General features: G+C 40.2%; 1 protein-coding gene across 2 annotated transcripts in view; it reads right to left on the bottom strand.

The window, feature by feature from the left end:
• The window catches only part of NEK7 (NIMA related kinase 7), a 74,594-nt gene that overhangs the window by 21,717 nt on the left and 36,666 nt on the right, over positions 1-16,211 (bottom strand). For both annotated transcript variants that reach the window (XM_042464118.1, XM_042464119.1), the window contains exons 6-7: positions 9,972-10,080; positions 6,089-6,196 (exon numbers count right to left, since the gene is read on the bottom strand). In XM_042464118.1, coding sequence (XP_042320052.1) covers positions 6,089-6,196; positions 9,972-10,080 — 217 coding nt within the window. The remainder of the gene's footprint in view (positions 1-6,088; positions 6,197-9,971; positions 10,081-16,211) is intronic.

The raw sequence follows: 16,211 nt of genomic DNA, 5'->3' as shown, positions 1-16,211 counted from the left end.
TCTCAGAACATCAGAACATGAGGGTCATTTAAAAAAAACTGATTGGCCATAGGCAAAGGATGGAAAAAAGCAAGAACATATTCAAGCAGTGCATAATTAACAACAGACTACATTGACACAAGAATGAATCATGGGATGGCCACTTGCATGCCAACAACGAAAAATGAAAAACAAAAATGTGTCTGATAGAAGGGTGGGGGACCATCAGCCTTTGGGTTGTTTTGGACTGCAACTCCCATAATCCATTGTTGTTATGGGCTTTCAAGTCGGCTCCCAGCTTATGGAATCCTATCATGGGATTTTCTTGGCCAGATTTATTTCGGATGTTTGCCGTTGCTTTCCTCTAAGGCTGAGAGAGTATGACTTTCCCAAGGTCATGCACTGAGTTTCTATAGCTAAGTGGGAATTTCAACCCTAATCTAGCAGGCTCATGCAATCAAACCATTATGCCACCCTGGCTCTTCAGACCATATATACTCCACTATAAGTCATCTTGTGGAGAGGTAGAAGGTAGGTTTTGGGTCCCAAGTTACGGAATTTCTTATGACCTATGGATAAGTCAAGGCTAAAACTAAGGGCCACGTGACAAAGGATGTAAAGGGCAAAGCAAAGAAAATGGCAAGTATATTAGCAATGTGATTAAAGCCTTTAAATTTAATTTGATAATTTTGCCTGATTTTAGCCCTGGTTCTGGAAAGGCTGACAAAGGTGCATATAAATGTCTTATTCAATTGCCCTGATTCCCCAGTATAAAGCAGGTATATTTCAAATGTTCCCTTTTGTTCATCTTTTCCATGTTTGCCAGCATAGTAGTTCCTTTGCACCATCAAGTAAAAAAATCACAATGCCTCCCAGAGATTGACACTCTCCATAACTGTCTATCATTTGCTGACAGGTTCAACAAGTCTTAAGACCAGTCATCAGTATCTCTGAGGAGTCTACAAATTGGCTATGGAAACCCACTTGGTGATCTGGGCTGAGACACACACTGTATCTCCCAAAAAAACCCTATGATAGACTCACCCCAGGGTCATCCTAGGTTGGAAATGACTTGAAAGCACACAACAACAACAACCAAGATGCTTCTGAAAAGCTCACAGGCCAGGTCTGAATGCAACAGCCTTCCTTTCATATATGTTCTTATGCTTGAAAACTAGATGCTATGTTGCTATTGTACATGGATGTTCCATCTTGTTCTTATGGCTAAAAACTGCCAATAGAACTATTTTCCATTAATCTCTCCAATCCTTGTTTCAAATATATTTAATAAAAACCAAGTTACCAGTGCAAATACAGATATGATATTATCAGAGGTAGGTATTCTACTACTAACACAGACTGTATATTGAGACTATATCCAGAACAAAGAGATCCACAACAAAACAAACATTCAGTGTAAATCTCCACCTTCCAGTATTCTATTTAGTTTCAAATTCAGATTTAAAAATAAATTCAACTAATCATGCTGCAATTGTTTTATTTATAACCTGGGAAATGTGCTTAGTGCTTCTATAGGACTGAAAAGTAGAAAGTAAAACTGATTGAAATAGAAACAAGAGTGAAACTATTCTGCCCCTTCTACTGCACAACATAAAGAGAAACAGAAGAAATATCAAAAAGAAATACAGACAACAACTAATTGTCTGAAGTGATCATATCTAGGGCCTTTTCAGAACCCTTGGCTTCCTTCTTCCTTCTCCCCCAAGCTGGGTGGGCCAAGCCTGTGTGTGTCTCAAGCCAAAGAGGAGTTTGCAAGATTGCTTTTGGAGGATCCATTCCCTCGAATTCACTTTCTCCCATCCAGATGCTTGATCTGGGGCAATGGTTTTTCAGGGGCTTCCAGAAAGCCCATTCTGATTGGGGGGGGGGGGGGGGGTCAAGGGAAATGATAATCAAAAAGCAACCCAACACACTCCTCCCAGCTTGAGATGTACAGAGCTTGGTTCTTGGGTCTTTTCAGCAGCCTTTGCTTGCTCCTTCCTTCTCCCATGAGTTGGGCAGGCCAGAACTGACCTGTGGATAAGTTAACCCAGGTTTTCAGGGTAAGTTTTTAAACTAAAATTTCTTGACTTATACTTGAGTATATACAGTAACATATCTCCATTATCCATGCTGAATAGAACTTCTAAAACTTGATGTCCAAAATATCTGAAGGGTAAAATCACCTTTGGTCCATCAGCACTTTACCTCTGCTTACTACGGTCAGCCCTCTTTATCCATGGATTCCTTATTCCATGGTTTCAACTATCCACAGTTTGAATATATATATGTGTGTGTGCGTGTGTGTGTATATATATATTCTAAAAAGCAAACCATTTCTTCCATTGGCATGCTAAAACCTTTTTATTCGGAAAGACTTTTAAAACGAAATTGAGGCTACCTTGAACCCGATCTAAGCAAACAACCTAAGCAAGTTAGCCAAGAATAAAAATAGTCCTTCAAGAAAACCAGCATCATCCCTTGTGCAACTCAGCATCAGTTAGCAGGATCCAGACCTTACAGGACAACTTTGAGGTTTTGTGACCACCAGGAACAAGTCCCTGCAACATGGTGCAAAGAGTCCATAAACAAATCAGTATTTAGATTTGAAAAGCAGCAAGGTTCTCTGGGTTTAGAAGAAGGCTAGTACACATTGAAAAACACACACCTAATTATTCAGAGGTGAATTTAATTTTAAGATAAGAGGAATAAAATATACTCAAGTCAATTGGAAAACACACACACACACAAAAATTACAGGAATATTTACAATTGGGGGGGGGAAGCTAATTCTCTCTCTCTCTCTCTCTCTCTCTCTCTCTGCATACCAGACACATAAGCATGGACATATTTATGAGTCTCCCTTATCTGGAATTGCTAAATCCAAAATACTCCAAAATCCAAAAATTGCCCATTCGCTTCCGGGCACAATATAAGGTGTTGGTGATGACCTATAAAGCCCTAAATGGCTTGGGCCCAGGATACCTGAAGGACCGCCTCTCCCCGTACATTCCGCCCCGCACCCTCAGAACATCTGGGCAGCAACTACTTAGGGTGCCAGGGGCTAGGTTGACCTCCACTGCGAGGAAGACATTTTCCATCGCTGCCCCGGCCCTTTGGAATACGCTGCCCACAGAGCTCCGCTCGGCCACCTCCCTGGCCCAATTTAGAAAGGATCTGAAAACCTTTCTATTTCAGCTTGCATTCCCCGATTAAAGTCCAGTGGGCCTCCCTCCTCTTCTCTGGCAAAGAGGACTGGCTAACGGGGGTTTTATTCTGTTTCTGTGTATTTGTTTTTAACCTTGTTGTAAATGCTGTGTTTTATTGATTTATGCTGTGAACTGCCCTGATCTTTGGAAGGGCGGTATAAAAATAAAAATTTTATTTATTTATTATTATATAATGACACTTTGGCTTTCTGATGGCTCAAGTGTACACAAACTTTGTTTCATGCACAAAATTATTTAAAATACTGTATAAATTACCTTCAGGCTATGTGTATAAGGTATATATGAAATAAGAATGAATTTTGAGTTTAGAATTGGGTCCCATCTGCACACTACAAATACAACTATTTCAATATATATTTAAAAAATCCAAAATCCAAAACATCCCTGGTCCTAAGCATTATGGATAAAGGAGAAATAACCTGTAAAGCAAAACTATGGAGCACACATAAAACAGAGGACCTGACAGGATCAAGGAGGATAAGAGGCAAAAAAAAAAAAAGCTGTATTCATTTTTATAAGAAAAACTGCCCATAGCTTAAGTGATGAAAACTGCCCAACTACTATCACAACAGTCCTGAATCTTGGTATTCACAGGAATTCTTTCCAAACAAATCTTAAAAATTTTTCTCACTAATCAGCTATGGCTTTGAACATCCAGAAACCACTCAGATAAAAAGAAATAATGCAAATATTTTAAATGTCATGGTATCCCAAAGTAAGTGTTCAAAGCCAACATGCAGACAGGTTGATACAAAATGTAATGTTACAAACAGGCATGGAAAAGTAAGACATAATTTATCTATGATCAGTAATGCTGATAAGTAAATGTTCCTGATGAATAATACTCTGTAACTCTGTAACTGCTTGCAACTTAATATGAATGAAGAGCCCTATCCCTTCTATAATGCTGAACATGTGAAAGCTGGCTGGTATGGAGATCCATGGGTAGAGGCTGAAAATAAATTGTTATCATCATCCTCATCCTCATCATCAAATATCATTTAGGAGGCAGGGCTTGCATGTGTGTAGTGCACCCAGGTGTTTCCCAAGCACAAGCAGGAAATGCCTGCACAGGACTTCTGGCTTCCATTTGCACACCTGGCTGTCTTGTTTAAAGCTGGCAAATACCCAGGTGAGCACACCTAAAGTCCACAAGAACTATGTGTGTGTGTGTGTGTAGATAGATAGATAGATAGAGACATAGACATAGACACACACACACACAGTGCACCTGCGTCATACGCGGGCGTGCCTTACACAGCTTTCAGCATATGCTGAAAGCCGCACTGGGAAAAGGGGTGGTGCACCCCATAAGGAGTAATCGCACCACCACGCTGCCGTATGCACGAGCCCCATTCATTTAAATGGGTCGCGAGCATACACAGAATTCCCCTTATGCTGGGGGGGGGGTCCGGAACAGATCCTCCACGTAAGGGAAGGGCCCACTGTGTGTGTGTGTGTGTGCGCGCGCACACACACACACACACACACACAGAGCCCAGTCCCAAGGCTTACACAGAGTGGCAAACAGAGGCATGGTCCAGGCAGACCAAGGTGCAAAGCATTCCTGAAGCAGAATACAAAGTCAAGAGGAGAATTGTCAGAAAAACTAGTCCAAAAATATGTACCAAAAGTCAGAGAGCTGGAAGCCAGAAATATAGTGGTCCCTTCTCTTACGCGGGGGATCCATTCTGGATCCCCTCCAGGTAAGGGAAATTCTATGGATGCTCAAACCCTATTAAAGATAATGGGGCTTGTGCCTGCTGCACTCGTGCCACAGGTGTAAGCACCATTACTTTTTCCAGCGTGCGGCACTGCTTCTTCTGGCGCAGCTTCCAGTGTGTGCTGGAAGCCGCGTAAGGCGCGACCACATATGATGCAGGCGCACAGTATCAGACACGGTTGTAGATGTTCATAAGCTATTGTTCTGCAGCAATAGAATGGCCTGGGATGAGCTAATTTATAGCTAGCAGTTAATCAGCCCATCTGGCCTCATAACTCAGTGTCCTATATTTAAAGTGGAGCAGGTCCATGCCTAATGTTTTGCTCCAATCACTTTGGTTTACATTGCTTGAGAGGGTGAAGTTCCCCTGCCTCCTCTCCCTGATCTGTAGCTGCTGCTGGGGCAGACAACTGTCTCTGTCTCTGCTGGTGCTATGGCAGGCCTTCTAGTCTCTTTTGGCTCCAAGTGGGTCCCATCATCCTGGCTCTCTTCTTCCCTTTCTTTGCCTGAGAAAGCTTCTTCTAGGTAGAACATGATGACAGATCACATGATAAGGTGCAGGCTGACAAGGCCTTCATCAAAGTAAAGACCTGTTAGACTGCTCCTTATTGATTCTCCCCACACCTCGATCCTAGCCAATGATTTTGGTATGGATCTTAAAAGTGGAAGGGTGATGCTAGGGAAGGGCAGGCTTTAGATGAAGTGAAGCAGTCAACTCTGGGACTAGATTTTGAATACTGGGAAAGCGCAGCAGGCTGGTGTTGTTGTTTTGTGGGATTTTCTGCCTCATGCACCAAACTAACATGTCTAACTATGGATAATATGCACCCAAATTTAGGAGAGAGTATGGTAGCAGGCTGTGTTAGGCTAGCCTGTGAGTCATTTTTGTTGTGAGTAACACAGGAAAAGAGCCCTCCAGCCATTGGCATGCAGTGACACAATATTGCTACCACAATCCAGATGCAACAAAGAACAGCTCAACTATGAGTAAGCATTTCACAGGCCAAAGGCAAACATTTATTGTCTGGTATGATAGACTTCTTTGATTCTATTACTAAAAAAAAAAAATCAGAACAGAAAATTTCCATGCATCTACTCTGCATTCTTGAACTAGGTTTTAATGTATTGTTGTAAAAACCAAGGAAAACTTCCCTACCTAATGAATGTGCCGCTGTGGTTTTAGAGCTGAAAAATCTTCCCAATCCAAGATCTCCAAGTTTTACCACTCCTGTAGCTGTAATGAATACATTGGCTGGCTTGATATCTGTAGAAAGAAAGAAAAATGTCCAACTATTTACCAGGCAGGGGAGATTCACCACTTGAAGCATTACAACCAATGGGTGAGCAATCATAACATTTTACTTCATGTTAAATATACTGTAAGTCAGCTTTAAAACAAGAATTTGGTCCTCCAAATGTTTTAGACTATATGTCTCACGGTCTCTTATCATTAGCCATGCAGGGTAGACCTAACAGATGAGGTAGCCCAATACATCTCCCCCCGCCCTCATTTTAAAAACATTAATGATGAACAATTACTACATTGGATGAATAGTTTTAAAAAATTACACATTCTTTAACATGCATACTAAATTTTAATATACAACAATAAAGGCATATATGAGTTCACTAGATTTAGCACTCTATATAGAGCAGCTAAATAATGTTCTGTGGTAACTCTTCCCTTGGTAACTCTTTCGCCTTTTGATAAAAACGGGTATCACTGATGTCTAGCTTGGTAGTGGCATAATTAAAATGGCACAACTACTAGACCTGGCAGGTTTTCAGAATTTCCTTGGGGAGTTTTCAATCAGCTGATTGAAAACAGCTTTGCAAGCTTTCTTGTCAATGCCCTTCACCCTTCTAGAACATGAAGTCGATTCAGTGATAGGAATGCCTTATTCTGTTCTCATACAGGTTTGATTCATTCTCTCCCAGCTACAGAAATTTCTGCATTTAACTGGTTTTTGCATTTAAGGTCTTTTTCCAAACATTTCATTTTTCAGAAAACGTATTTTGCATATAGTATGTTTTTACACAAAAACAGTGTTGTTCACCAAAAACATTTTTGCAGAGCAAACATGTATGTAAGCACACTGGGTTTTGTGCAACAAGCTGTTTTTCACAAGCTCACCAAAAAATGGAAGGAACATGATAGATAGAAAGAAAAAAAGAAAAAATCTCATGGTGGCTGACAATTTTTTCTCAAGAATGAGAAAATCTGCTGAAATTCTTCTCTACCCAATAGTTGATACAATACTAACATTTTTGGTCTAAAATACTTAAATTGCTTTCTCTGTCACAATCCAACCTGCTATGCCTCCTGCCTCCATCTGTCTCAAGAGTGGTAAAAACAGATGAGGGACTTCTGGGTGAAGTAATGGCTGGATGACATCTTTTCACAGAGTCCTATGAAAGGAACAGCAGCAGCAATAATCACAAGTGTGGAAGTGAATTCCACACTTGTGGATTCTCTCCCCAGAGTAAGAGGAGATTCTCTCCCCAGAGTAAGAGGAGAGCATAGTGCATTTCCACGAGGGTCCAGAAGCCTCACTAAGCTTGTGGGGACCATCAAAGTTAAAGTGAGTGAAGTGGGGGGAAATGACCAAGAGGCAAATTCAACGTGAGCCTTTTTAAAGAACATTTAGCCTGCAACATCATGTTTTTATTTATTTCATAAAAACACTGACGCTTCAAGATTGCACTAAGACAACCTGGATATTTAGTTTCTCTTGTTATTCAAATTGCTGAATGATGTAGACAGAGTCCTTGAAAGGGTATATTGCAGAAGCTATGAACCAGAGTCCTTCCTAGCTGGTGTTTGCTGCTTAGTAAAAGTGGGCCATGCTGAATTGGGGCATTTAGAGATACATGCTCACTTTAAGAAGGGTGGTTCTAACCTCTTCAGTGATAAAAGCAAGACCTTCATTTAACAATAATTCCATTCACCTGCAGGATATGAGTAACAACTGAATGCTTTCCAATTTGACATTTTCAACCAAAGTGACACAATATTTTTTCCCCATTTTTATTTGTTTTTACCAAGCTTTACAGTGGGTAGGTTTCTTACTTGGATCTAGGAGAAATGTTAGAATACTAACATTATATGAAGAAATATTTGCACAATGATATTTGATTTAAAACAAGGAAGGATCCTTTACCTTCTAAAACCCTAAATCTGTAATAATTTAATTTTAATCCTTATAGTAACTGAAATGTATATTTGGGTATGTTGAACCACATAAATGTAGCTGAACTGGAACAAGATTTCCTATAGTATTGCCAGAGCATATTAAACTGGCTGTATTTGTCCTTAAGCTGACTTTTTTGACATAGGCTTCACAGTCAGTCAAGGCTTTTTGCCTTACATGCAATAAGATTTTAATAAGTACTAATTGCACTGCTATGACCCAGGTTCCCAGAGCTTACCAAATGCTCCCACTGTCTCTGCAACTCTGCAGAATGATGCAGACAAGAGACAGTGCCATTTCCCTGCCATGTGGGGGGAAGGGAAGAAGAGATATGTCAGGCCAATCTGCAATATTTCAAGCTTCATTCAAAAAGATGTGTATATGTATGAGATTTTAATCTCCTAGATTAGTCATGCCTTTTACAAATATGCCTCATGTGCATCTCAGATGTAAGACAAAATTTAGCCTGGGACTGAATAGGAGAAATTAATGTTTCTGTTACCAGCCAGGGCAACTGTACAGATATATGTCACCTGCTAGGAAGATATATGGATCGACTATTTGAAAGACTGTATATCCTGATGTGAGCCTACTCAAGTCTGAAGGGCAGGGTTTTCTCTTGGTTCCACCTGTATCCCAGATACATGTAGAGGACACCAGAAAGAGCTTTCTCAGTAGTTGCTCCCAGGCTATGGAACTCTCTCTCCCAACTCATGCTAGGTTGGCACCATTCATTATCATTCTAGAACACTAACAGCTGATTTGAGTGTGTGCAAGAGTGAAAGAGCAGAACTCAGAAAGTTAAATTTTTAAAAGGCATTTCCTCCTGTTACTTGTCATGACATGTGAAAAATTGTGACTATTTGTGCAAATATTTAAAATTATTCAATTTGTTTCTCATTCTTTTTGTCACGTGGGTAGGAAAAATTAACAAAGGTAAGAGAAATGACAACCACTCTTAGATCCCACAATAAAGGGTGAGATAAAAAATTAATAAATAAAATATAAAAATAATAAATGTGACTTCACTCTGTGTGTGTATGAGAGAAAGAGAGAGAGGGGGAGCACAGTTGGGAAAAGTAAATAAACAATACTGTTTTTAGTAGAACAGATGTTACAAAATTTAAGGAGATCTACCAGTAATACAATAATTGTAAACATGTCAGTGGTAGATACAGAATTCCTTGATTCTAGGGATGTATGGGTTTATGTGTATCTATAAATTTGTAAAGTAAGTACATTTCTTACAAGTTCTAATCCGAAACTCTGGGAAAGAGAGAAAAACTGAAAGTGTGTGAATTTTCATGAGATTAAGCATTATTACCTGTTTTGTGAAGACTATCAACAAAACTAAGTATCTACGATATACAGGGCGCCTTTCCCTTACACGTAGGATCTGTTCCGGACACATACAAACCCGCGTAAGGAATATTACACGGATGCTGAAGACCCATTTAAAACAATGAGGCTCGTGCATGTGGCTCGGCATGGTGTGTATGCTGTGGGCACACGCCATTACTTTTTGTGGTGAGCGGCTTTCAGCATAAGCTGAAATCCGCATAAAGTGCACCTGCATATGATGCGGGCACACTGTATAAGCAACATGCATAAGAATATAAAATTAATGTACATGTATCTTGGCAGAGAACATTAAATATTTTCAAAACTTTCTTCAAAGGGAAGAAGACCACCAATATGCACACAGCTATTTAGATTAGTTATTTTTCTAGGAAGAAACAAAAAACATTAGAGTAATACACAAATTACTTACCTTTGAGGAGGAAACATAAACTTTTTTTATTTCCTACATTTCAGTTATATTAGTTTAGCTAAATGCAGTTAAGTTACCTCGATGCATGACACGCCGTGAATGCATATGCTCCAAAGCACTGCACAGCTGAACAAAGTACTTCCAAACTGTCCTTTCAGGAATCAACCTCTTCTGCTTCTTAAAATGCTTTAAAACAAAGGAGAAAAACTGTTAATGTGTGCATACATACATCTTGATTGAATAAGTCTCCAGACCATTTCAAAGAATATAAGATAAAAGGAGAAAAAACCATAGATAGTTAAAACTTATATAAAAAGAAATCGTTATTTTTCAAAAAAAACATACAAAGTTAAAACTTACATAAAAAGAAATCTGTATAAAAATTTAAAATATATGGCTCTGTTAATTTGTGGATTTGTACATTGAGAAATTGATAACTTAAATAAGCATTTATGTTATAAACTTTTCTGCATTTTAAACAAGAAAGCCTAAATCCCATGTTAGTCTCAATTAGAGCAGGCCCACTGAATGAATCGATCTAACATAGGTTTTGATTTAGCAAGTTCCTATTGAGTTCTTGTTGAGACTAATAATTCAGTTTTGATCAAAATGATTGCAATCATGGAAGCCATGTTTGAATGAAAGAGAGAAGGTCCCTGCAGGATTTTTTCCCCTTGATATAACTAGTTGCAAAGAAAATTGGCTTAAAACTAGCAGAAAATTTGATGAATAGATGGTGAATGTTAATCTTTTCAATACTGGAAAGTCTTTTATCAATAGCACCCAACACCATTCATCCACTAGCCCGAGAGGTTCCAGGCAGCTTCATGCCCTGCACTGTGCGTATGCCATATCCCGAAGCCACCGGGAAGCCACTGTTTTGAACCAGTCTGTTTTGACTCATAGGCCTGTTACAGACTGCCAAAATAAAGCTGCTTCGGGTCTCTTAGGAGGTATGCTATTTAAATGATGCATGGGTCCTAAGAGTCCGGAGGTCGCGCCAAAGCCACACTCCATTCCTAAGCACTGGAGTGCAGCTTTGGTGCAGCTTCCAGATTCTTAGGATGCATGCATCATTTAAACAGCATACCTCCAAAGAGACCTGAAGCAGCTTTATTTTGGCAGTCTGTAACAGGCCATAGTTTCAAAGGTAAAGAAATGTTAGATTTTTAAGTCAGAGCAGTTTCCCATTGGCTGGCTATAAATGGCAATCCAAGGCTGCATTTCACTCCATTCAGTTTCACTGCCATCAAAAATATTACTTTCCAACAAACATTTCTGAACATTCTGAAAGGTTTTAGTTTTCTCTCTAAGGATAGAATTAGCATATCTAGTACAGCAAGAGTAGCTGAAGCACTCAAAACTGATGGTCTATATATAGAGGTGTTGCTACAGTGGAGTCACGGGCAGCTGGTAAGTAGAATGCCATAGTCAACATTTAATGACTAAAGTTTATTAGGCCAAAATTATTATATCTAAACTGGGTTGCTACATACTTTATAATGTTTCCTATGCTCGAGTTCCATGGTTACACCTAAACTGTGAGAAAGATCACTACTGTATTTTCCGGTGTATAAGATGACTGGGTGTATAAGACGACCCCCAACTTTTCCAGTTAAAATATAGAGTTTGGGATATACTCGCCATATAAGACTACCCCACTTCCAATGCACACCAAATAAAAATAAAAAACATCAGATTTGATTTCAATATGGTAATTTTAATTCAAATGCTTACGACATGCAGGTACTTAGCAGGAAAACATGTTGTATATAAAGCCTGCTTGGATTGGTCAGCTCTCCCTGCCTGCCCAGCCCTCCCTGTCTCCAAGATTTTCTTCTACTGTACTTGTACAGTGCCGCCCTTGCTGCTTTCATATGGTCACCACAGACGGAGGTATGCCGCTGCAGCCGTTTTTGAGCTCCCCCCACCATATGCGGTGACCGCAGATTATTCAGTCCAGCTTTGAAATTTCAGCCCTATAAGACTACACCCGGCGTATAAGACGACCCCGGACTTTTGAGAAAATTTTCCTGGGTTAAAAAGTAGTCTTATACGCCAGAAAATACAGTATTTCCATTTTTAAAAGTAGAAAACAGAATGAAAGAGAGAGAAAGAAAATCACATTTGACAGTCCACTGCAGATGGGAATTTCTATCCAGGTCTCCCAAAACAAAACCTCATTCTATACAACAGACCGTAGGCACACATAACTGTAAGGTTAGTGTAGCCTAACCGTGTGCAGAAACAGTGTCAGGTCCCTTAGCTAAAACTCAAATATCAACCAGGAATTAACCACAATACTTCCCTCCCAACTCTGATCAGGACCACATTTCTTCCTACACACTCATCGCCTTTCTAATTTAATTTAAAGTGAAGTAGGTTTTGCCCTTTCTTCATATTTGGGCGGGGGGGAGGCTGAAAGACAGTTTGAAAAATCTATTTACCGAAGACGGCATCTTGTTAGCTTTGATGCTATACCAATATAACATTTAACAAAAAAGTGGGGGGGCCACCAGAGGACATGGGACGGATGGTATGGGGCTATAACTGGTCCCCAATCTCTCACTTTACTTAAGTTGCAGAAAGAGAAATACAATACTGTGTCTGCACTGGGCCGAAAACCCAGTCACGACAGAGCAAATTATACTGAAATGCTATTATTATTATTATTATTATTATTATTATTATTATTATTATTATTATATACAATAAATATAAATACATCATTTCTTCAAAGGATTTTTTTTAAAAGGCAATGTTTGAATTCCACTTCCTTAAATAATGTCTTCACTCAGACCTGGATTCAATCCAAACAAATCCTGTGCTATCTGTTCTCCCCATAGCAGGAATTTACATATCAGAGGATTATTTGATGTCAACAAGAAGACAGAGACCAGGTTTCTTTTCATTTAAAAACAAATACACAACTTCAAGTATATGAATATAAAAGCACACCTCTTTGCTTTTAAAATCTTTTTGGGGTTCATTTTTACAGTGAACTTTTAAACAAACTTCACCTGCTTGTAAAAACTCCTCACATAATTCAACTCCTACTTATCCAAAAAAGGGTGGGAATTGGGCAGCTATCCAAATGTTGTTTGATGTAGTCTCCAGGAGCTCTAAAGAGCATAGCCAGTGGGGTGAATGATGGGAATTTCAGTCCAACAACATCTGAACATCGCATGATTCTCACACCCAGTATATATGGAACCACAAACAAGAACCTGTAGTAGCCAGGCTTTCAGTGAAAGGCATAGGTGTGTTAGTCTGGAAAATCAGTAGGTAAAGAGATCTAGTAGCACTTTTGAGACTAACTGAAAGAAAGAGGCTGGTGGCATGAGCTTTTGTAGACTTGAGCCTACTTTCTCAGATAGATAGGGTGGAATAGAGAATCCAGAGACAGACCTATATAAGCTGGTTGTTTTGAGAATGTCAGTTGAAGTTCAAAACTATGTAGATATGGAGATGAGGTGGCAAGTTCAATTTTAACAATGGTCGTTGGGGGACAAAGGCAGGCAGAAGGATGTTGGTTAAATGGCTGTACTGCAACCACTCACTCACAAACCACAAAGTTCAATACCAGCCAGGGGCTTGGGGTCGACTGAATTTGGCATCTTTCTGAGGGTGCTAAAATGAGTACCCAACTTGTTGGGGGCAATTAGCTTACACATTGTAAACCGCTTAGGGAGTGCTTAAGTGCACTGATAAGCTGTATAGAAATGTACTTGCTATTGCTATTGCCTAAAGCAGGGGTAGGCAACCTTTTTGAGCCGGGGGCTGGGTTGCTGTCCCTCAGACAACTGGGGGCCGAAGCCAAAAAATAAATAATTAAACAATTTTTAAAAAATTTAAATAAATAAATAAACCGGGACAAATGTAGGACAACATTTTCAAATGGTGGACGCTTTTTTTAAAAAAGTGGAGAACACACAAAAAAATTTGCTGATTTTTTTAAAAATGTTAATATAAATGCATGTTTCTGAGGCGTCTATAGACGATTGCCCCCCAAAGGCCCCGGCGGCAATCGGCGGCAGGACCGGGCTGGGGCCGGTCCCAAGGCCTCACCGGGCCGCATCCGGCCCGCAGGCCGCAGGTTGCCTACCCCTGGCCTAAAGAAATGCACTTTGAAAGTCACACTGTCTCGCCTTCAGAAAGAGTGAGTGCATGCCTCAGAAGCTGACTGATATCATCATCACCACCACCACCACTATCACTGTTAAAACAAGGAAGACCTGTTAGCATTAAAAGCACTGAAAATAAAGGCAGACCTGTATACACTGGAATGGAAATGGCCCTCCTCCTCCACTGGCCGCTGCTGCCTCGTCGGGCCTGGGCCGGCCCACATGGGGACCAAATAGAGGAGGCGCTCCTCCTCTTCATGCTGGCTGGCCAATGAGGGCAGACTAGAGCTCCAACAGCCCTGCCCCCTGCCAGCAGCCATTGGCCAGCCAGCCCCAGGAGGAGAAACTCCTCCTACTTAGCCCTGCACGTGGCCCTGCAGCAGCGTCAGTGGCCCTGTAGCAGCGGTGGCGTGAAGTGCGCGTGGCACTGGCGGTGCAGCACAGGAGCGGCCACGTGCAATGGCCGGCGCAGCAGCCGCCATAGCCACCTGCAGCAGCAGCTGACCCGGGGCAAACCCGGCTCCATCAACGAACCAGGATGGGACAACCCCGCCCAATTCAAAAGCGGGATTGTCCCGTCCCCAGGCGGGACATAACAACCCTAACTTCTTTACACCAGAAAAGTGAAAAAGAATCAAGCTAAAGACAACTGCAAAGGCCTATTTGTTCCCATTAACTGTTACACTGACTGAAAAGTAACCCACTGCCATGACTTGTTACAGTACTGGAAAAAGTATTAACTTGTCTCGTTATTTGTTGCATACCTTATTATTTTTCCATTATTTCCTGTTTCTACTTGAAAGAAAAGCAACCTTCAGCATTGACAAGAAATGACATAAAATTTGAAAAAGTTATGTCTGGAGTACTCCAAAAATGTGACTATGTACTATCCTCTTTGCCTGAAAAACTAACTTGACCTTTCCAAAGGTGGGAATCCTGCTTCAACTGATGTTTCTGTTTCCAGACAGGTCTCCATCTGACTGTGAAAGCAATCAAAGGCTGCAAAGTTGCACAGCCTGTCCTGTTGTGACTACACCATTCTGTTGCACTGGTTGTTTATTATGTATGTTCAAATCAGCTTCAGCTATGGTGATCCTATCCATGCAAAATTTATTCAGTGGCAGTTTATCAGTGCATTTCTCTAAGCCTGAGAAAGTGTGACTTGCCCATGGTCATCCAATAGGTTCTCCAACAGCTAAACAGGGATTTGAACCCTGGGCTCCCAGGCCCCTAATCCAACACTCAGATTACCACATCATGCTGACCCTCAGTAATTCTGGTTATTTTTATCTTTAATACTCCTGCCTCCTGTCCTGCCCAGGAAATTAGGGTTGGAAGTGTGAGGGCCTTCAGGTGATGTTGGGTTACAATTTCCATTAGCCCACAGCATAGCAATGAGAAATACTGGGCAATGCAGTTCAACATCTAGAAACCTGCACAATTCCCACTGAAACCTGAGAACATTAACAACATTTGTGGTGGGCAAACCGTGTCAGAACAGTGAAAAGAGTCAAGCAAAACAAAACATATTACGAGAATTTTTTTAAAAAAGTTAGATTTTAAAAAATTAAAAATCAAAATTACATACAGAAAAACAACAACATAAAATAGGTATTACAGGTAGCATCAAAACTCTTAGCAAACACAGATGTAGTCAGTTCAAAGTATTGTTTTATTTCCTTTAGGAAGATACTTAATAAAAAATATATTAACTTGAGACTTTGTTCTATAATTAATACACCTGGTGTTACTGTTGCCTGGTGTACTCCTGAAAAATATTGTTTAAAAGATCGAGAACAACTTTTAAAAACTAATACACAGAAAAGCTCAGAGGAGAAAAGTGACAGAATGGCATATATATAATGTACATAGTGTCTGGATAAACAGTAGATGGTATATATCAAAAGAATTTTTTTAATTCTCAGTAGTAGAAAGTGTATAAAGTTTGAAAGAAAAATGGAATTTTTTTTAAAGTTTCAGAAGGAAAAAAAAATCTAGGCTTAACAATGGAAACATATTTCTTAGAAATATTTTGTTGTCCCCTGTTGTGGTTTGCTTCTACCACATTTCAGAAATGGAGGAAGATGACATGGACGAGGTGTAGGAGGAGAAAGATGCACTGGCACAGCAGAATGGCAAAGCCTCCTCTCCCAACCCCTAAATATGCCACATTTGCTGGCTCAGTGACAAAAT

The sequence above is a fragment of the Sceloporus undulatus genome, chromosome 4 (genome assembly GCF_019175285.1).
Source record: "Sceloporus undulatus isolate JIND9_A2432 ecotype Alabama chromosome 4, SceUnd_v1.1, whole genome shotgun sequence".
In the NCBI taxonomy this organism is placed as follows: Eukaryota; Metazoa; Chordata; class Lepidosauria; order Squamata; family Phrynosomatidae; genus Sceloporus; species Sceloporus undulatus.
Note: the sequence above shows the minus strand (reverse complement) of the source record. Positions and strands in the feature narration are given on the sequence as shown.